General features: G+C 37.6%; 1 protein-coding gene across 4 annotated transcripts in view; it reads left to right on the forward strand.

The window, feature by feature from the left end:
• USP8 (ubiquitin specific peptidase 8) overlaps positions 1 to 23,340 on the forward strand; it is a 64,616-nt gene that overhangs the window by 32,745 nt on the left and 8,531 nt on the right. For 2 of the 4 annotated variants that reach the window (XM_020285923.2, XM_020285924.2), the window contains 6 exons: positions 1,048 to 1,192; positions 7,015 to 7,177; positions 10,151 to 10,295; positions 10,597 to 10,820; positions 15,177 to 15,761; positions 23,217 to 23,297. In XM_020285923.2, coding sequence (XP_020141512.2) covers positions 1,048 to 1,192; positions 7,015 to 7,177; positions 10,151 to 10,295; positions 10,597 to 10,820; positions 15,177 to 15,761; positions 23,217 to 23,297 — 1,343 coding nt within the window. Of the gene's footprint in view, positions 1 to 1,047; positions 1,193 to 7,014; positions 7,178 to 10,150; positions 10,296 to 10,596; positions 10,821 to 15,176; positions 15,762 to 19,062; positions 19,145 to 23,214; positions 23,298 to 23,340 lie in introns of all 4 variants that reach the window. The other 2 variants (XM_020285926.2, XM_020285925.2) reach the window with 2 other exon arrangements.

Raw genomic sequence — 23,340 nt, forward strand, 5'->3', positions numbered from 1 at the left:
ATTTAAGTCTTTATTTTATTTATTTATTTACTTACTTACTTACTTTGAGACATGGTCTTGCTCTGTCACCCAGGCCGAAGTGCAGTGGTGGGATTATAGCTCACTGCAGCCTTGAACTCCTGGGCTCAAGCCGCGTCAGCCATCCGAGTAGCTGGGACTACAGGCGTGTGTCACCATGCCTGGCTAAGTTTTTCTCTATATTTTTAGTTGTCCAGCTAATTTCTTTCTAATTTTTTTTAGTAGAGACGGGGGTCTCACTCTTGCTCAGGCTGGTTTCGAACTCCTGACCTTGACCTCCCAGAGTGTTAGGATTACAGGCGTGAGCCACCACGCGCAGCCTAAAATTTTTTTGTAGAAACAGAGTTCCCCTATGTTGCCCATGCTTGTCTCAAACTCCTGGCCTCAAGTGATCCTCCCGCCTGGGTCTCCCAAAGTTCTGGGATTACAGGTGTGAGCCACCACACTGGCCCCCAATATTTTAGTCTTTCTAAACAGAACACAACTGTTTTCTTGATAAATGTTTAAAAAACAAATTATATGGCCGGGCGCGGTGGCTCAAGCCTGTAATCCTAGCTCTCTGGGAGGCCGAGGCGGGCGGATTGCTCGAGGTCAGGAGTTCGAAACCAGCCTGAGCAAGACCCCGTCTCTACTATAAATAGAAAGAAATTAATTGGCCAACTAATATATATATATAAAATTAGCCGGGCGTGGTGGTACATGCCTGTAGTCCCAGCTACTCGGGAGGCTGAGGCAGAAGGATTGCTTGAGCCCAGGAGTTTGAGGTTGCTGTGAGCTAGGCTGATGCCACGGCACTCACTCTAGCCTGTGCAACAAAGCGAGACTCTGTCTCAAAAAAAAAAAAAAAAAAAAAACAAATTATATTTAATATTAGTTTAAAAGATAAATTGTATGATGGAATAGCAGATATATGACACTCAGTATACTTTGCTCTTTTAGAAAAAGCTATGTTTATACTGTGTTTAGTGATATGTCAGCACATGCAACTTGGTGTTTCTTGTCACTTATACTCTCTCTCTCAATTCCAAGGAGCAATCACAGCAAAGCAACTATACACAATGATGATGGATAAAAACGTCAGCTTGATTATAATGGATGCTCGAAGAATGAAGGATTATCAGGATTCCTGTATCTTACAATCTCTCAGTGTTCCTGAAGAAGCCATCAGTCCAGGGTAGGTCATTGTGTATTAAGATAAAACAGTCAACTGTGGACCCTCATAAATGTTGATATTTAGCAGCCAAGCTAATTTTGATAAAGTAGTATTCTCTTTTCCTATTGACCATTTTATTCTTTGCTTCTGAAAGACCCACCTTACCCTTTTTGAAGGATAAAGTCAGGTACATTGCAGTTCCTCTTATCTGTGGCATTTGGAATCTTATTAAAAGAGAAATGAAGCAGCCTTTGTGTGCTGTCTTTCCCCAGGTGTTTGTTGACTGAGTTCTTTCATTTTCTGTTTATAAGCTTGTGAATCAGATGTACCAAATCACTAAAATCATGAACTAGTTGAATTATTTTACACATCAAAATTCCCCATGCTATTATCTGTGGTAAAAGAGTATACAGATACTTTTTTAAACAGAAGAGTGTAGCCGGGCGCGGTGGCTCACGCCTGTAATCCTAGCTCTCTGGGAGGCCGAGGCGGGCGGATTGCTCGAGGTCAGGAGTTCGAAACCAGCCTGAGCAAGAGCGAGACCTCGTCTCTACTATAAATACAAAGAAATTAATTGGCCAACTAATATATATACAAAAAATTAGCCGGGCATGGTGGCGAATGCCTGTAGTCCCAGCTACTTGGGAGGCTGAGGCAAGAGGATTGCTTGAGCCAGGAGTTTGAGGTTGCTGTGAGCTAGGCTGATGCCACGGCACTCACTCTAGCCTGGGCAACAAAGCGAGACTCTGTCTCAAAAAAAAAAAAAAAAAAAAAGAAGAGTGTAGTTAAGTGCTTAAGAAAAAGTATAGGTTCTGAAATTAGACTGTTTTCAAATAACTCTGTCACTTATTAGCTGCATTATTTCTAGCTAGTGACTTCATTCTCTAAGCCCATGTTTCCATCCATAATATAATAGTACCTATCTCATAGAGGTTTCAGGTTTTATTTTTATTTATTTATTTATTTATTTATTTATTTATTTTTTTTTTTGAGGCAGAGTTTCACTTTGTTGCCCAGGCTAGAGCGAGTGCCGTGGCATCAGCCTAGCTCACAGAAACCTCAATCAAACTCCTGGGCTCAAGCAATCCTTCTGCCTCAGCCTCCCAAGTAGCTGGGACTACAGGCATGTGCCACCATGCCTAGCTAATTTTTTCTATATATATATTAGTTGGCCAATTAATTTCTTTCTATTTATAGTAGAGACTGGGTCTCGCTGTTGCTCAGGCTGGTTTCGAACTCTTGACCTCAAGCAATCTGCCTGCCTCGGCCTCCCAGAGTGCTAGGATTACAGGCGTGAGCCACCGTGCCTGGCCTCAGGAGGTTTTAAATGAGAATTGTTATACACACATACTTTACCAAAAGGCCTGGCACTAGTAAGGACTTAAAAAAAAGGTTTTCTTTCTTTTTTGGTAAGAAGGCTTTTAACTTATAAAGCAATTTAAATTTACTTGCATGAGTATTTTGTACATTAGAAATCATCCTGACGTAGTGGCAGAGCTAAACCTCCAGATCTAGGGCTATTTTCACTATTTTTATATAAACCATATAACTTCTCTGAGTCTTAGTTTATGGAATTGGGATTAGTTAAAATCTATGGTCCATTCTAGGGCTAACTTAAATACTTTTAAAAGAGAGAGAGTGTGTGTGTGTATATAAAAAAATTTTTGTTTGGGAGATTAGAGACAGGGTCTTTGCTGGGGCTAGAGTGTGGTGGCATAATTATAGCTCACTGTAACCTCAAATTCCTGGCCTGTAGTGATCCTCCTGCCTTAGCCTCCCAAGTTGCTGGACTATAGGCTCACACTGCCATGTCTGGCTAATTTTTCTATTTTTTTGTAGAGACTAAGTCTTGCTGTGTTGTTCAGGCTGGTCTGGAATTCCTGGCCTCCAGTGTTTCTTCCATCTTGGCTTCCCAAAGTGCTGGGATTACAGGCATGAGCCATCATGCCCAGACTAAAGTATATACTTTTAAAATTAGGTAATAAAATCTACATAGTTCTTGGTATATTGCAGATGCTCAATAAATGTTTGAAGACTAGAGTGCTTTGTAAATATGCTGTTTAAAAATTAGAGTGCTTCATATCTGAAGCAGATATGAATATATTTTCAGCATTTGAAAAGACAAAGTTATGCTAGTTTTTGGATGGTCTATGTACTAAGAGAAAGCTTGTGGTCTTTATTGCGTTTACATTGGGGTTTCCCAAAATGTGAGATTCGGACAACTGTGAAACTTCTGGTGATTTTAGGTTGAAGATTAAAGAATATTGAATTGCATGCTGAGAAAATTATTCCCTTTTGAGTTAGTTAAAAAGAGGTTTAGTTTGGTGCCAGTAAAGCATTTTAATATCTACTAATCTCTCTTTCTTAACTAAAAAGAGCAGCTCTCAGAGCTTTCTGTAAGCAGTAGTATCTATAGCTAGTTGATAGTGTTTACTGTATTTTTTATTGTCTATTTAAAAATTTTAAATGTTATAGGGCATATACAGAAATATTTCTATCCTAAGTGTTTAGTCCAGTGAGTTTTCATAAACTGAGGGCACTGACTCAACTAACATTGAGACCAAGAAGCAGAACATTATCATTACTCCAGAATCCCTGATATGCCCTCTGTAAGTTACTACCCATATCCCCATCCACCCAAGGAAACCACCAACTTCTAACAATATATTTTTTTCGTGTACTTATATAATTAAAGCATACAATATGTAGTCTTTTTTATCTGGCTTTTGTACTCATCCTGTTTGTGAGAGTCATCTCCATTATTGTGTGTAGTTGCAATTTGTTTATTCTTATTGCTATATGGTGTTCTGTTGTGTATAGCAGAATTTATTTATTTTATTTTTATTTTTTTTTAATTTTTTAAATTTTATTTTTAGACTTACCTTTTATTTATTAGATTGGATGCTGTTTCTCCATGTATATAGGGATATACAATTTCCTATTAAATTTATTTAAGTAAAAAATTATAAATGCATTAATAATTAAATTTAAATGTTATATAATACGGCAGGTAGAGCAAAGTTAGAGCAAATTGTGAAGATGATACACGAAAGACTGACGTTTGGGAAACACTGGTTGATAACCAGTGTTTCCCAAAGTGTTTACTGTAGAATACTAACCAAGAACAATATTTAGGCAAATATATTCCTAGAGTTGGAAATGGTCCTTCAGAATGTCACATTTCATTTTTTCTCATTCTTTGTTGACTAAGCATTTTCTGATCATTATTTACCAGGAGAGGATATTATGAGACAATATTTTATATTTCTTCTCTTTTCTTCCTAGATGATACAGTAACCAACATTATTTATTTATTTATTTATTTTGAGACAGAGTCTCACTTTGTTGCCCAGGCTAGAGTGAGTGCCGTGGCATCAGCCTAGCTCACAGCAACCTCAAACTCCTGGGCTCAAGCAATCCTCCTGCCTCAGCCTCCCAAGTAGCTGGGACTATAGGCATGCGCCACCATGCCCAGCTAATTTTTTTGTGTATATATATATTAGTTTATATATAAAAATTATATATAATATTATATATTATATAAAAATATATATTATATAAAAATATATATTTTTTATGTGTATATATATATTAGTTGGCCAATTAATTTATTTCTATTTATAGTAGAGACGGGGTCTCGCTCTTGCTCAGGCTGGTTTCGAACTCCTGACCTCGAGCAATCCTTCTGCCTCGGCCTCCCAGAGTGCTAGGATTACAGGCGTGAGCCACCGCGCCCGGCCAGTAACCAACATTATTATATAGAATTTCTTAGAAAGTTTTTAAATAATCCAAACCATTTAGTTTTACTTGTGACTAAAAGTTTTACTGAAAGTCCTGCCCAGCTTGCCAGTTGAATATTGAAATTCCTACTATATACGAAGGGCTTGGCAAGGAATAATATGGAACTCCTTACCTATCGGAGCGAATCTGTGTTATTCATTCATTCAACAAACATTTTCTGAGCACTTACTATGGGCTGGGTTTCTGTGGTTCTAAGTGTTGAGGTTAAGCTATTGAACAGACAAAAATTGCCTTGGTGGAGCTTTTATATTAACAGGGAGGTGGTATAGGAAAGACCAGACAGTAAAACTTAAAATGCATATCATGTCTGATGTTGGTGAGTGCTGTGAGGTGGGACTGTCAAGTATGTGTGTGTTTGGGATAGTCTTAAAACTTTAATCCAGAAAGGTCTCATAGAGAAGTTACTAGCAATAGTATCCCTTGAAGGGATAAGGGAAATGAATGATGCAGATATCTGGGGGAAGAGGGTTCCAGACAGAGGCCCTTAGGGGAAAGCATATCTGCTTGAACCAGGAATAACAAGGAAGGCAATAACTAGAGTGAATGAGTAAAGGGGGCAAGTAGTTGGAGATTGGGGCATTGAGATAATAGCATTGGGAGTATACCATGTTTCTCCGAAAATAAGACCTACCCACAAAATAAGCCTAGCAGGATTTCTAAGACTTTGCGCAATATAAGCCCTACCCCGAAAATAAGACCTAGTGATGGGTGTGACTACACAGCGTATCTGCACAACCCATGCATTTCGTCACGGAGCAGTAAAGAAGACGAGCAGCCCTTCTCATCTGCCCCATCGTGACAGCTACTATCCCAGAGGTGACTAGAAAGGTGTGGGCAGCCCCACCAACAAGGTCGGCTCCCTCTGTCAGGTCCGGGCCATCCTGTGCGTGCTGCAAGCTGAGGCTTTGAGGGGAAAATAACACATCCCCTGAAAATAAGCCCTAGGGTGTCTTCTTGAGGAAAACTATATAAGATACTGTCTTATTTTCGGGGAAACATGGTATATACGTGTGTGGCAGGCCATTATAAGGAATTTAGCTTTATTTTTATTTTTTGAGACATTGAGACAGGGTCTTGCTCTGTTGCCCAGGCTAGAGTGCAATGGTGCAGTCATAGCTCACAGCAACTTCAAACTCCTGGGCTCAAGTGATCCTTCTGGCTCAGCTTCCTGAATAGACTTTAGTTTTTATGTGAGCAAAAGATGATGTGAACAGCGTGTTTTAATGTGGAGTTGATATTTGTAGTTGATGATATAAGGGGCAGCGTAGCAAAGTAACTATGAGCTAGATTGCTTGAGCTTTAATTCTGGCTCTACTTATCAGCTGTAACCTTGGGCAAGTTACTTAACTTCCTTGTGCCTCAGTTTCCTCATGTATAAAATGAGGGTAATAATAATGTCTAACTTACTGGCTTATAGTGAGGATTCAATGGGAGTAAAGCATTTAGAACAGTATCTGGCACATAGTAAATGCTGTGTTTGTTAAATAAACATTTTGGTATTTGGTTAACTCTTCATCTGTGTAAGTATAAGAGAACTGAAATACGAATAATGTTACCTCTGATACCCCAGTTTATATTTGGCGGAGAGAGATGTTCAGACGACTTCCTCTGTTTTCAGTTGAGGTCATTTTAAATTGCTTTTTAATTTTTATTTTTTTTTAGAGACAAAGTCTCTATATTGCCTAGACTGGCCTCAAACTCCTGAGCTCAGTAGATCCTCCCTCCTTAGCCTCCCAAGTAGCTGGGATTACCGGCACGTGCTACCACACCCAATGGCTGTTTTTTAAAAAAAGGATCAGAATTGAGTCTACTTCTTTTAGTCTAATAATTACTAAAATCATATTCCAACATTATGCAAGAGTGAAGGGGTTAAACATTTTAGGCTGTTTAACATCTTCATATGCTGTCCGACCTTAGAAAGGAATCTACTTGAAGTTTGTAATGATGTGGTACAGACTGTAGAACAAAACCCAGTGTCTTATGTTAGTATATTGGGACCTCTCATCGACTTTTGCCCCAATACAAATGTTAATACATTTCAGAGTCACTGCTAGTTGGATTGAAGCAAACCTCCCAGATGATTCTAAAGTCACATGGAAGAAGAGGGGGAATGTGGATTATGTGGTACTTCTTGACTGGTTTAGTTCTGCCAAAGATTTACAGCTTGGAACAACTCTACGGAGTCTGAAAGATGCACTTTTCAAGGTTAGCAAGTTTCCTCGTTTACTGTAATTGCAAGTCTTCTCTGGTTATTAGAAAGGCACGTTGACTGGTTTATCTTGAGTACTAAAAGAGCCTTCATGCTTTGATTGTAGAATTTTTTTAAAATTCAGTTTTAAAAGATTGTTTTGATGGGCTTTCCTTGAAGTCTTTCCAAAAAAAGAAAAGAGAATAGAGAAAAATAATGTAAAAAGAAAAAAGGGGAAAAAAAGATTGTTTTGAATCACCAGATAATAACTGATGTATATAAAATATATTAGATTTTCAGAAATATAAATTATCTGTAAAATGTTACTTTTTGTTTTAAAAGTTAGATTATAAAACATAAAAGCAGAGGAAGAAATCAAGGAAAAAGGTAGATAGATTTTACTTCATAAAATAAAAACTTAGGTATGAAAAAACATCGTAAGATTTGAAGGCAGAAGGCAAACAAGAAATATTTGCAACAAATATGGCAGTGGTTTAAAACACCTAAAATCTGAAGAGCTTTTACAAATAAGAACAATATGTAAAGTAAGATAAAGTAGTAAAATAAGTAGTGGAGACCAACAAACATGAACAGAAGATGAAATCCAAGTGGGCATAACCATAAAATTGGTCAGCTTTACTGGTTTCAGATAAAGCAGATTAAAACATTGAGTGCTATTTTCGCTGATCAAATTAATAAAGATTTAAAAATAATACGTTCATCCGTCAGTATCTGTGTGGGATTGGTGCTAGGACCCCCCCAGATACCAAAATTCAGGGTTGCCCAAGTCCCTAATATAAAAGATTGTAGTATTTGCATATAATCTATACACATCCTCTCATGTACTTTAAATCATCTCTGGATTGCTTATAATACCTAATGCAATGTAAATGCTATGTAAATAGTTGTTATACTATATTGTTTAGGGAATAATGACAATAAAAAAAGTCCATACATGTTAAGTTCAGACACAACCATCATAGACCTAACTGCATTTTCAGTCTATGGTTGGTTGAATATCACAGATACAGAGGGCTGACTACTCAGTTTAACTTGTTAAATTATTAAACAGTGATAGCACCGAATGCTGGTGAGCACTTGGTGAGAATAAAACTCATTCTGCTAGTAAGAGTATCAATTGATGGAACATTGCTCTTCAGTAAGGCAGTCTTAAAAGTCTTAAAACCGCTCATGCTTTAAAATAGGAAATTCAGAAACTCACCCAAATATAGGCCATTTATTTGAAACTGCCAGTATTCAGTTGGCTCTGACCTACAAAAATGGCAATTTTATAAAGTTCAACCTAAAATATGTGAAAAGTTTAGTGTATGATAAGGGTACATAACAATTCTGTGAGGAAAAGATGGACTGAAATGAAAGGTTAAGAGACAACTGGCTAGCCAGTAAGTAAATGAAAATGGATCCCTGCCTTGTTTCTTAGACCAAGCTACATCCCAAATGGATCAAGATAAATGTGTAGATTGAAACATTGAACTACTAGGAGAAATTGTTGGTATTTTTATTATATTGCTCTCAACCTAAGATTCCATAAAGGAAGATCAGTACATTTAACTGTAAAGAAACCGCACCATAAATAAAGTAAAAATTAATCAGGAAAAATATTTGTAACAAAGACCTATTTTCCCTAATATTCTGAGTACATGCACTGTTTACTAAGAAAATAGCAAGTAACTATAGAAAAATGGGCAAAGGATGAGATTAAGTCATAGAACAATATAAGTGATTAATAAATATTAAAAAAATGTTCAACGTCACTAATAAATGCTTATTAAAACAAGATACCATTTTATATCCACCAGTTTGGTAAAAATTGTAAAAATTTATAATGGTCATTCCCATATCTTGGTGGTTAGGTGTATAAATTCGTATAGCCTTTTTGAAGGGCAATTTGGCATTACCAGTCAAACTTTTAAACCTGCAATTCTACTCCTAGGTAATTATCCTAAAGAAATATACAAATATATATTTTTAAGCAATCGTTTCTCAGATTAGCAGTATAAATTGAAAACCTTAAAATGTTCATGTGCCTTGGCCCAGCAACTCCACTTCTAGGAATTGTTCTTAAAGGAGTTGTTGGGATATGTGCATGTGTAAGGATATTTGGTGTTTATCTTAGCATTGCTTATAATTAAATGGGAAAAAGTGTTCAAATGATTGATTCAGTTTTTTTTTGTTTTTTTTTTTTTTTTTTTGAGACAGAGTCTCGCTTTCTTGCCTAGGCTAGAGTGAGTGCCGTGGCATCAGCCTAGCTCACAGCAACCTCAAACTCCTGGGCTCAAGCGATCCTCCTGCCTCAGCCTCCCGAGTAGCTGGGACTACAGGCACAAGCCACCATGCCCGGCTGATTTTTATATTATATATATTAGTTGGCCAATTAATTTCTTTCTATTTTTATGGTAGAGACGGGGTCTCGCTCAGGCTGGTTTTGAACTCCTGACCTTGAGCAATCCGCCCGCCTCGGCCTCCCAGAGTGCTAGGATTACAGGCGTGAGCCACCGCGCCCGGCCTGATTCAGTTTTGATATGTGTGTGTATAAAATAGAATACTTTACCTAGTCATTACAAATGATGATATAGCTCTTTATTAATGAAAAATGTTCATATAAAAGCAGCATCCTAAAAGTTTCATTGTTTTGTAAAATTGACATAAAAAAGTAATATTTACGTCAAAAAATGTCGATAAGAATGAACTCCAAAGTGATGTAAAGTGGTATTTCTGGGTGGTAAGCTTATGGGTAATTTTTATTTTATATTAATATATTTATTTTCTAATTTTTCTTCTAAGATCATGGATTACTTGTGTGGTTTTTTTAAGCCTGATTTATGTATCTATTTAAAATTTTGAATTCAGTTCTCATTTTTCATCATTTAGAAGATAAATCTTATCTTTAAGGGAACAACTTTAAAATTCAAGTCTGTTGTGCTTTTAGCTGTTGAGAGATTAAAATTACTGTTTCCTGATTTTTATAGTGGGAAAGTAAAACTGTCCTGCGCAATGAGCCTTTGGTTTTAGAGGGAGGCTATGAAAACTGGCTCCTTTGCTATCCTCAGTATACAACAAATGCTAAAGTCACTCTACCCCCACGAGGCAAGAATGAAGAGGTGTCTATCTCATGTATGTATGTGAAAATTTTTGTTTAAAATCGCTTGAGTAAAATATACGTTAAGATAGATTATGTTTTCAGGGTAACATTTTTGATGTGTTTTGTGTGCATTTGTCCTGTTAGATAGCAGTTTGTTTTCAGGCATAAAAATAAAAGTCTGGATGGAAGTCAATATTTTCTTTAAGACTGTTGGGATTGTCTTTTCATTTAGTTTATATTTAACTATCACATATAACATGCATGAGAAATAGAAGTACTGTTTATGGGGTTTTCTCTTCTTTAAAAAAGTTATTTTTCTTTTGGGGATTTTAGTGGATTTTACTTATCCTTCGCTGGAAGAATCAGTTCATTCTAAACCTGCTGCCCAGATGCCACCTCTTCCCATAGAAGTAGATGAAAATATAGAATTGATAAATGATCAAGATGAGAGAATGGGACCACTGAAAATATCAGCTCCAGCTGAACCAATTGCTGCTTCTAAATCTAATGTTTTACCCATAATTCAGCCAGTGCCTATTATAAAGAATGTTCCACAGGTATGTTCTTGATTTTCTTTTAACTTTATTCGCTTTTGTTGAATATTATTGTAAATATATAGTATAGAAATGGAGTTTAATATATAACCTTTGTCCTCTTAAAAAATACATCAATTAGAAGAATCTATATGTTTTGGTACCTTTTTTATAAAATTTTTTTGTTATAATTCAGTCCTTTTACCACAACTATAATTTAAAGGATTTCAAATCCATCTGACAGTCCATTTGCCACAAGCAGTACCAATAAAAGATTACATTACCACAGTGATCTATAACAGCCCTTTCTGGATTTTAGTATTGTAATTTGACCCATAGTATTTTCCCAAAGTTTGGCTTATATATGAAAGATGTGTGATATCAATAATTTGGTTTTAAACAATACCTTATTCCATTTCCTTAGAATTTGACACATAAATAACAGGCATGTTTAACAATAATCATTTAAAAGTTATTAAATAATCAGGATGTTACAATAAAAAAATTATAGTTTTTTTTCATTAGGTTTTATTTGAAGATTTACTAATAATTCCCTATGTATTCCCCAATAAGATTTTTTAGCATTCATTTTTAATTTTTTCCCCAGAGATGTTTAAAACAGTATTTCACATTTGAGTGGATGACATTTGATTTGTGGAGCAGCCTCTGAATAGAAAATTTGGTAATTTTTTTGTTATAAAATGAGGTGGTTCATTTCTTCATTTTTTTTTTAAGGTCTTTTAATATTGCAGCTTAAATCTTAAGACTAAATAGAATTCGCTTAACCTTTTCTTAAAATGTAAATTTAAGAAATTCTAAAAAAGAGCTTATGTTATTGCATGTCCTTTTAATTTAACACATTTCAACCCCAATCCTTTTCTGTCTCAACATAACTTTCTGAGGTATGTACAATTTATCCAACATATTTTGAAGATCTTTGATATGAAAGACAGAATGAAAGTTTACAAATATAAGATATGGATTCTTCTTATATTTAGAAGGAGAGCCGTGTACAAAATCAGCAACAGCATGAGGCAGAATATCATAATTGCTCACTAGTCACTGGAACACAGAGCAAGGAGAAAAATTCTAGCTGAGAGGATCAGGGAGGTCTTCATGGTGGAGAGGTAGTATTTTATCTTGTCTTTAAGAGTAGGATTTGTGCATGGAAGAAACAAGTAGAAAATTGTATGACTAAAGGCATAAGGCTTACATTGGGACCAGTGACCAGTTTGGGCGCGTGCAGGCAGGCACTGGTCTCTGTTGGTGAGAGGAGAGTATGATAGTGGATAAGATTGGAGGGATGGACAAGAGTCTTCAAGAGAGACTTGGATCAAATTTGAATTTTATCCTGTAGGCACAGGAAGCCACTGAAGAGTTTTAATCTTAAAAGTACCATGATCAGGCTGGGCGCGGTGGCTCACGCCTGTAATCCTAGCTCTTGGGAGGCCGAGGCGGGCGGATTGCTCGAGGTCAGGAGTTCAAAACCAGCCTGAGCAAGAGCAAGACCCCATCTCTACTATAAATAGAAAGAAATTAATTGGCCAACTGATATATATATATATAAAATTAGCTGGGCATGGTGGCTCATGCCTGTAGTCCCAGCTACTCGGGAGGCTGAGGCAGAAGGATCGCTCGAGCCCAGGAGTTTGAGGTTGCTGTGAGCTAGGCTGACGCCACGGCACTCACTCTAGCCTGGATAACAAAGCGAGACTCTGTCTCAAAAAAAAAAAAAAAAGGTACCATGATCATAGCTGTGCTTTTAAGATTAGGGAAAAATGGATAGCTCTACCAAAATGTGAATGGAAACATTTATTTTGGCTCCTATTCCACCTTTTATTGTTAATGTCATTCCAATAGTGGTGATTTTTCCTCTTTCATTCTCAAATACATGTAGAGAAGAAGAAGAGGACAAAGACTTTTGTTTTAAAAGAGACAGTGTCTCACTTTGTCACCCATAGGATCTATAAAAGTGTAGAGACTGTGCCTGACACACAGTCAGTAAACATGGTGCTGAGGGAACAAATGAAACATTCCCTGCTAACTTCATAAGGGATAAGATACTAATTTGTTTCCTTCAAATTGAAGGAACTACCTAAATTCCTGCTTTAATGAGTTAAAAGTTTAGTACCATAATTTAACAGCATATTAATCCAACACTGTTAGAGTGTAGGCTACAGCGCAATGGCGCAGTCATAGTTCACTGTATCCTTGAACTCCTTGGCTCAAATGATCCTCCAGCCTCAGCCTTCCAAGTAACTAGGACGATGGGCATGGGCTACTACATACACATAGCCAAGTTTTAAACATTTTTTGTAGAGACTGAGTCTCACTATATTGTCCAGGATGGTCCTGAACTCCTGGCCTCAAGTGATGCTTCCCCCTCAGTCTCCCAAAGTACTATTATTGCAGGCATGAGCCACTGCACTTGGCCAGATTTTTTTTTTTTTAAGTGAAAAGACAAAAGAAGTGAAGAGGAGGCTGGGCGCGGTGGCTCACGCCTGTAATCCTAGCACTCTGGGAGGCCGAGGCGGGCGGATTGCTCGAGGTCAGGAGTTCGAAATCAGCCTGAGCAAGAGCAAGACCCCGTCTCTACTATAAATAGAAAGAAATTGGCCAACTAATATATATTAAAAAAAAAAAACTAGCCGGGCATGGTGGCGCATGCCTGTTGTCCCAGCTACTCGGGAGGCTGAGGCAGGAGGATTGCTTGAGCCCAGGAGTTTGAGGTTGCTGTGAGCTAGGCTGACGCCACGGCACTCACTCTAGCCTAGGCAACAAAGTGAGACTCTGTCTCAAAAAAAAAAAAAAAGAAGTGAAGTGGAAAGAAATGATTTTTTTTTATACATTAAATTCTTCCTACTTTGTTTTCTAGTGGAAAAATATAAAATTTACTTTGTAAGAAGATTATGTAGATTGTTACTGGCAGATGTTCTTATAAGTTCTTACTTTTGTTTCAGTACACAGTATTCTGAAGAAATGATATTACAGTTACTTCTCACAATGATACAGAGTTAATCTCCTGTTAAGGTGATAAACTATCTCAACTTGAAGGAAACCAGTTAGTATCGTATCTCCTATGAGGTTGTTGGGGAATACCATATTTGTTCTCTTAGGAACATATTTATTGACTATGTGTTTGTTAGGCACGGTCTCTAGCCTTTTAGAGCTTATATTCTAGGAAGGAAGAAAGATTTTAAATCTAATTATTTAATTAGAAGCCCAGTGCTGTGAGCCTAGGAAAAGAATAAGGTATTATGAGAGCATGTGTCAGGGGACTTGGCTAGTTCTAGGAATCAGGGAAGTATTTTCTGAGGGAGAGATATTTAAGCCAAGACCTAATGTTGTGGGCATTATCCAGATGAACAGCTGATGTAAAGGCCTGAGTTGGGAGGGAGCATGGCATCTTTGAAGAATTTTTTTTTTTGTTAATGGCAAGCAAGTATGGCTGGTATATGGAGTAATAAGATTAGAGAAATAAGACCACGCACTCAGATTAGATGTAATCTGAGTACAGAAGATGGCAATTAAAATAGGATTTTTTTCTTTTCTTTTCTTTCTTTTTTTAGAGATGGGTTCTCACTAAGTTGCTCAGGCTGGTCTCAAACTCCTGGTCCTCAAGTAATCCTCCTGCATTGGCTTCCCACAGTGCTAGGGTTATAGACATGAGCCACTATGCCTGGCCTAAAATAGGGTTTTAAGCAGGGAAGGAACATGATCAGATTTGTTTTAAAATGAATACTCTAACTATAATATGGAGAAATAGATTAGAAAGGAGGTTAAAAAAAAAAGAGAGAGAGAGAGATGAGCAACTAGTTGAAGGTATGCTATTGTGCTGGTAAGAGCGGATGTTGACATGGACTTGGCTGGTGGTAGCGGAGATGGATGGACAGATATTGGAGGAAATTCATCAAATTGCAGAAGGGATGGGAAGAACATATCATGGACCACCCTGGGTTGTGGCTTGTGTAGCTATTTAGAGAGTGGTTACATCCATGAGATAAGTACCATGTTTGTGGAGGGAAATACTGAATTCAATTTTGGCCATATTGAGTTTGAGGTATATGTGTTGACACTCACTTGGAAATACTGAGTAGGTAGTTGGATACATGGAAGTGGAACGTAAGTCTAGGTATGCCCAGGTCTAGGTTTCATGTTTTAGAATGAAGACTGTAGTAACTCTGTCGTATATAGAACACATCAGGTTGAATTAAAGTGTTGAATCAAGAGGAAGTGCCATTGGAAGTGCCTTCTCCCATTTAAGTGCTACCTTGTGAGAAATTGTGACATTGAATAAATTACAAATAGCTGTTCTAGCAGATGTTGTCTCCACGAAGTGATAGTTCTTGTATTATGTTTACTTTGGTTTTGTTGCTCTAGATTGATCGTACTAAAAAACCGGCAGTCAAATTGCCTGACGATCAAAGACTAAAATCTGAAAGTACAGATCATGAGCAACAGTCTCCTCAGAATGGAAAAGTTGTTCCTGATCGTTCCACCAAGCCTCTAGTTCCCTCTTCCACTGTCATGTTAACAGATGAAGAAAAAGCTCGTATTCACGCAGAAACGGTTCTTCTAATGGAGAAAAACAAACAAGAAAAAGAACTTCGGGAAAGGCAGCAAGAGGAACAGAAAGAGAAACTGAGGAAGGAAGAACAAGAACAACAAGCCAGAAAGAAACAAGAAGCTGAAGAAAATGAAATCGCAGAGAAGGCACAAAAAGCAAAGGAAGAAATGGAAAAGAAAGAAGGTGACCAGGCTAAGAAAGAAGATAAAGAAACCTCAGCAAAGAGGGGCAAAGAAATAACAGGAGTAAAAAGACAAAGTAAAAGTGAACATGAAACTTCTGATGCCAAGAAATCTGTGGACGATAGGGGGAAAAGGTGTCCAACTCCAGAAGTGCAAAAAAGGTCAACAGGAGATGTGCCCCATACATCTGGGACAGGGGATTCAAGTGCAGGCAAGGTAAGCAGAAACAAACAGTATAAATTGCCAGTGAAGTGAAATCAAATGTATATAAAAAGATGATACTACCAGTGGCATTCCATAAACAGGGCAGACACTTTGAATAGGTTTCTCGGGTGATAAAGTATACTGTTCCATCCACCTTTGCTCACCTACTCTCCTTTGAGGCAATGACATTTATGAAATGATTGGTTGGCAATAGAATTGCTTTTTGTGTCTATGAGATAAATAGCTACATTCTCCCACATCAACCTTCCAAAGTCCTGGGATTGCGGACTTGAGCCATTGCACCCAGCCTACATTCTTCATTTTTATGTTTGATGTATGATCTTCAAAAAACTATAGTGAAATATAATCTTTCTCTTTTTTTTTGAGACAGAGTCTCACTTTGTTGCCCAGGCTAGAGTGAATGCTGTGGCATCAGCCTAGCTCACAGCAACCTCAATCTCCTGGGCTCAAGTGATCCTACTGCCTCAGCCTCCCAAGTAGCTGGGACTACAGGCATGCACCACCATGCCCGGCTAATTTTTTTGTATATATATTTTTAGTTGATCAATTAATTTCTTTCTATTTTTAGTAGAGACGGGGTCTTGCTCAGGCTGTATTTGAACTCCTGACCTTGAGCAATCCACCCACCTCGGCCTCCCAGAGGGCTAGGATTACAGGCGTGAACCACCACGCCCAGCCTAATCTTTCTCTTAGTATGGAGGAGTTAGGTGCCAATATTTATATGATAGAGTTCTGTCTGGTTAGAATATGTCCAAAATCAGTGACATCTAGATGGCCCAACATTTATCTTTGCATATACTGATTTTTTTTTTGGTCAGATCTATGTCATTTCGTTTCTTGCTTTTATCTATTCAGATAATATTAGCAATATCTCAATTCATGTTGCCTTTTTCTGCCTTTGGCCACACACCCAAAATTGATTCCCATAATTTTGGAGGACATTTCTCCTTGCTATTCTTTTTCAATTTAATAATATCATGCTTTTCTTTTTTTCTCCATTATGTAGTTGACAATGCCCTTTCCTTTTGAACACTAAAGTTTTTATAATAGCGGGAAGAGTTATAGTCCTTTTTACATATATGGAAATGGAAAAACAGTTTTTGGTAGTATGAAAATGACTTTGAAACACTGTCTCTACAGGAATGTCAGTTTGTATATTTCTCAAGCAGCAGTTCCTGCATGTTACCAAAATGAACAATCCATATTAAAGCCACACTTATCCAGGGAACACTTATCTGGTAACTTCTATCAAAAATACAGCTCTGGCCGGGCGTGGTGGCTCACGCCTATAATCCTAGCACTCTGGGAGGCCAAGGCGGGCGGATTGCTCAAGGTCAGGAGTTCAAAACCAGCCTGAGGGAGACCCCGTCTCTACCATAAAAATAGAAAGAAATTAATTGGCCAACTAATATATATAATATAAAAATCAGCCGGGCATGGTGGCTTGTGCCTGTAGTCCCAGCTACTCGGGAGGCTGAGGCAGGAGGATCGCTTGAGCCCAGGAGTTTGAGGTTGCTGTGAACTAGGCTGACGCCACGGCACTCACTCTAGCCTAGGCAAGAAAGCGAGACACTGTCTCAAAAAAAAAAAAAAAAAAAAAATACAGCTCTGGCCGGGCGCGGTGGCTCACGCCTGTAATCCTAGCACTCTGGGAGGCCAAGGCGGGCGGATTGCTCGAGGTCAGGAGTTCGAAACCAGCCTGAGCAAGAGTGAGACCCGTCTCTACTATAAATAGAAATAAATTAATTGGCCAACTAATATATATATAGAAAAAATTAGCCGGGCATGGTGGTGGCGCATGCCTGTAGTCCCAGCTACTTGGGAGGCTGAGGCAGGAGGATTGCTTGAGCCCAGGAGTTTGAGGTTGCTGTGAGCTAGGCTGATGCCACGGCACTCACTCTAGCCTGGGCAACAAAGTGAGACACTGTCTCAAAAAAAAAATACAGCTTTGATGCAAAAACCTTCTAAACACTCAAAATTGAGGAAATGGAGCCCACATACTAAAACTCTCTAACTTTATTCATAGGAGAATCAGAGCTTGTGAGCTCTTATTTAAGATATAGTTTATATATTATTCATTGAATAGCTACCATGTGCTATTTTACTGTTAATGGTAACCCCATAAGGTATTTAATTTACAAGTGAAACTGAAGTTTAATGGTTAAGTATTTGCCTAAGATCATGTAGTGAGACTCCAATGCCACTTCCTATCCATCTTGCTATGGATAGGAAGGAGGTATGTTGGAGGCATGCAGTCTTTAGCATTCATTCATATTTGTAGGGTCATTTAGTGTAGGTACCAATATCCCTGCACATCTAAGTAAAATTAAGATTGCATTCCCTGTATACTCCTTTAAAAAGTTTAGAAATGTGTAATTTATTCTAGAATACATTTTATTAAAATTATCACTAAGTTTTTACTAAAGTCATTTTTAATAAGATATAAAATTAAAATGATTTTTATAAGAATGTATGATATTAGAAGATATAAAAATAGATTTTGCATTTTTGAATATTGGTCTATATACAATTCTGTAATCTCTTCATCATTGTAATACTTTAAATTTTTTTGAATCAAAACCCCTTTCAACATAATGAAAATCATACAGTATTTAAATAAAAGAATAGTGTTAAAATGGGGCTATGGGTCATGGTGAATATACACTGATGATTAGCATTTTACACTTGGCCCCATATTGAGAACTGGTGCTTCACAATCTACTTTGTTTTTTGTTTGTTTGTTTGTGTTTGAGACAGAGTCTCACTCTGTTGCCAAGGCTAGAGTGCTGTGGTGCCAGTCTAGCTCACAGCAACCTTAAACTCCTGGGCTGAAGCAATCACTCCTGCCTTAGGTTCCTGAGTAGATGGGACTACAGGCGCTCACCACCATGCCCGGCTAATTTTTTGTGTTTCTAGTAGAGACAGTGTCTCACTCTTGCTCAGGTTGGTCTCAATCTCCTGACCTAAGGGGATCCTCCTACCTCTGGGAAGAGTGCTAGGATTACAGGTGTGAGCCACTGCGCAGAGCCTGATTTTTATCTTTTTTTTTTTTTTTTTCATTGATAAATCAAAGTTTTTAGTTCTTTATCTTTAGTGTTAGGAAATTTGAGATGGACTCAGAGGTATTTTGAATTTGACAATAAAATAGAATAAACTTTTCAGAGGTCTCATTTTTTTCCCTTTTACATTTTTAGTCTCATGAATTTGGTTGTATTTAGCTAGCGACAGATAGGTTTATGTTGGGGAAAAGTTAAAGTTTTTTTTCACTTCTGTAATTTTAACAATTTTACAGCCTAAGATTAAGGATCAACCAGAAAGTAAAATTCTAAAGATGGGAACTTTTAGAGATAATACAGAGGATACCAAAAGAAATAAATTAAGTACTTCATTGGAGGGCAAAAACTTAGAAAAAACATTATAACCATGTGGTTATCTTTATACCACATCATGATGCTCCATTCTGAGATCAACTGTCTAATGGGATCTTTGCCATCTTTGGTAGCTGGTTTTTGTTTATTTTTATATGATTAATCCATTTGTATATACCAAAGGGAATAGAGTTTGTCTTCCTAAAGTTTGACAGTATATTCTGTTCATTTTATGAGATTAAAAAATGCTTAGGATTTTTCCCTCAAAAAAAAAAAAAAGTGCTTAGGCCTTACCATATGATCTAGCAGTTCTGCCTACCATATGATCCATTGGTTGCCAGGGGCTGGGGAAAGGGGGAAATGGGACTTATTGTTTAATGCAGGCGTCCTCAAACTACTGCCCGCAGGACACATGTGGGTGTTTTTGCCCATTTGTTTTTTTACTTCAAAATAAGATATGTGCAGTGCGCATAGGAATTTGTTCATAGTTTTTTTTAAAACTATAGTCCGGCCCTCCAACGGTCTGAGAGACAGTGAACTAGCCCCCTGTTTAAAAAGTTTGAGGACCCCTGGTTTAATGGGTACAGAGTTTCAGTTCTGCAAGATGAAAGGAGTTCTGGGGATTGATTGCACAACAATGTCAATTACTTAATGCTACTAACCAGCACACCTAAAAATGGTTAAGATAGTAAATTTTATGTGTATTTCGTCATAATTTTAAAAATACACTTTTTATAACACATCTTTGCCTTTTTTTATTTAAGAGCTTAATTGAGGTATAATTTGTATACCATAAAATTCACTTTTTTTGTGTACAGTGATTTTTAGTAATTTACAGAGTTGTGAAATCATTAACACAAATCCAATTTTAGAACATTTCCATCACACCCTGTGCCCAATTTAGTTCCTATTCCCACCCTGAAGCCCTGAGGCAATATTGAATCTACTCTCTGTCTTCCTAGATCTGCCTTCTCTGGGATATATATATAGTCATCCCTCAGTCTTTTGGGGGGTTGGTTCTGGAACCTCTCACAGATACCAAAATCTGAGGATGCTCATGTTCCTTATATACAATAGTGTAGTATTTGCATATAACCTACACGTGCTTCTGTATACTTTAAATCATCTCTAGATTATTTGTAATACCTAATAGAATGTAAATGCTATATGACAAGAAAAAAAGTCTATACATGTTAAGTACAGATGCACTTTTTTTCCCCAAATATTTTTGTTTGGTTGAATCTATGGATGCAGAACCCACAGATATGGAGGGGTGACTGTACAGTCTTTTGCATCTGTTTTCTTTCACTTAACATAAGTTTTTGGCCGGGCGTGGTGGCTCAGGCCTGCAATCCTAGCACTCTGGGAGGCCGAGGCAGGCGGATCGCTCAAGGTCAGAAGTTTGAAACCAGCCTGAGCGAGACCCCATCTCTACTAAAAATAGAAAGAAATTAATTGACCAACTAAAAATATATATACAAAAAATTAGCTGAGCATGGTGGCGCATGCCTGTAGTCCCAGCTACTTGGGAGGCTGAGGCGGGAAGATTGCTTGAGCCCAGGAGTTTGAGGTTGCTGTGAGCTAGGCTGATGCCATGGCACTCACTCTAGCCTGGGCAAGAAAGTGAGACTCTGTCTCAAAAAACAAAAATAAACAAACCATAAGTTTTTGAGATTTATCTATGTTGTAGCATATATCCGTAGTTCATTCCTTTGTATTGCTGAGTGGTATTGCATTGTGTGGACATACTGCATTTTATTCATTCATCAGTTGATGAACTTTTGGATTGTTTCTACTTTGGGGCTATTAAAAATAATGCTACTATGAATGAACATTCAAATATAAGTCTTTCTGTGGAAATTTCTCATTTCTTTTGGGTAAATACCTAGCAGTGGAATTCTCTGTGTTTTGTTTTCAAGAAACTTTTTTAAAAACCTGCCAACTGTTTTCTAAAGTGGCTACCCCATCTTACATTCCCTCCAGCAACATGTGGTTCTCATTACTCTACATCTTGCCAATACTTGTTGTGTCTTTTTGATTGTAACCATCCTAATGCCTATGAAATAGTATCTCATAATTTTAATTTACATTTCCCTAATGAGTAATGATATTGAGCATCCTTTCATATGCTTATAGGCCATGTGTTTACCTTTGGTAAAACACGTATTCAGATCTTATGCTCATTTTTAAATTGGATTATTGCCATGTTATTACTGAGTTATATGAGTTTATAATATTCTAGATAAAAATCTTTTATCAGAAATATGACTTACAAATACTTTCTCCCACTCTGTGGCTAATCTTTTCATTTTCTTAATAGAGTCTTTTGAAGCACAAAAGTTTCTGTGGAAGTCCTGTCGATTTTTTTCTTATGTGGATCATGGTTTTGGTGTTGTTATCTTAGGAACTTCTTTGTAACCTAAATTCTTAAAGTAATTAGGATTTTCTCCTGTGTTTTCTTCTTAAAGTTTTACAGCTCTAATTCTTACAAGTAGATCTATAACCTATTTTAATTTTTGTTATTACAGTGTGAGGTAAGTCTCTAAATTCATCTTTTTGCATGTGGATATTTGTCCCATTTGCCTTTGACAGAATTTTCTTTTTTTTTTTTTTTTTTTTTTTTTTGAGACAGAGTCTCGCTTTGTTGTCCAGGCTAGAGTGAGTGCCATGGCGTCAGCCTAGCTCACAGCAACCTCAAACTCCTGGGCTCGAGCAATCCTTCTGCCTCAGCCTCCCGAGTAGCTGGGACTACAGGCATGCGCCACCATGCCCGGCTAATTTTTTTTCTATATATATCAGTTGGCCAATTAATTTCTTTCTATTTATAGTAGAGACGGGGTCTCGCTCTTGCTCAGGCTGGTTTTGAACTCCTGACCTTGAGCAATCCGCCTGCCTCGGCCTCCCAAGAGCTAGGATTACAGGCGTGAGCCACCGCGCCCGGCCTGACAGAATTTTCTGATAGCATACAGATTCTATTTATTACATGTTTCCGTTCAACAGAGTGTGTATATTTTAAGACAGAATATAAAGATAGAAATGGGTGGTTTCTCATCAGGCCTTTTTGGTATTATTATTAATTTTTTACTAAAGAGGTAAATATATCCAGTCATACTGAGGTTGATGCCTTAATATTTTGGTCTGAGCTGGGCACAGTGGCGCATGCCTATAATCCCAGCCAGCTACAGAGGAGGCTGAGGTGGGAGGATCACTTAAGGTCAGGAGTTCAAGATCAGCATAGGCAACATAGCAAGACCTTGTCTCTTTAACAAGAAAATACATATTATATACACACACGTATGTATGTATGTATGTGTCCATATTTACGTATATAACATTTCATCAGTATTTTTTGGAATGAATAAATATACAAGAAACATTAGGAGTACAAGAAGACTTAAGATAGATTTAGAATAGGCCATAATACGAAATTTTCTAGCCTTTCTTGTTTGCTTAGATCCATTGTCCTCCTCTCCATGAACTACCACAGAGGCCAGCCAGCCATTCTCCACCCCACCATCATTACAGGCTTGTGCACACATTCTTCTTTCCTTTAGTGTAGTATAATATTTGGATTTTGAGGGAAGAAAATAGATGTTTTCTTTATTTTTGAACCTGTTTTTAAAAATATGAAGTTCAGCCAAGGCAGAGTTTTTTGGTTTTTTTTTTGAGACAGAGTCTCACTTTGTTGCCCAGCCTAGAGTGAGCGCCATGGCATCAGCCTAGCTCACAGCAACCTCAAACTCCTGGACTCAAGCAATCCTCCTGCCTCAGCCTCCCAAGTAGCTGGGACTACAGGCATGCGCCACCATGCCCGGCTAATTTTTTGTTCTATATATATTAATTGGCCAATTAATTTCTATTTATAATAGAGACGGTGTCTTGCTCTTGCTCAGGCTGGTTTCGAACTCCTGACCTCGAGCAATCCGCCCGCCTCAGCCTCCCAGAGTGCTAGGATTACAGGCGTGAGCCACCTCGCCCGGCCAAGGCAGAGTTTTTTGATTCTTTGGACAAATAGCTTAAGTTTGTATATGACAAATTTAATTGAAAAATCAGATTTATTTGTTTGTTTTTATGCTAGTCTCAACGAGAGCCTTTGACAAGAGCACGAAGTGAAGAAATGGGCAGGATCGTACCAGGACTGCCTTCAGGCTGGGCCAAGGTAAAAGTCAAATATAGCACTGGAATAAATAATGTAGTCACTA

This window comes from Microcebus murinus, chromosome 6, assembly GCF_040939455.1.
Source record: "Microcebus murinus isolate Inina chromosome 6, M.murinus_Inina_mat1.0, whole genome shotgun sequence".
Lineage (NCBI taxonomy): Eukaryota > Metazoa > Chordata > Mammalia > Primates > Cheirogaleidae > Microcebus > Microcebus murinus.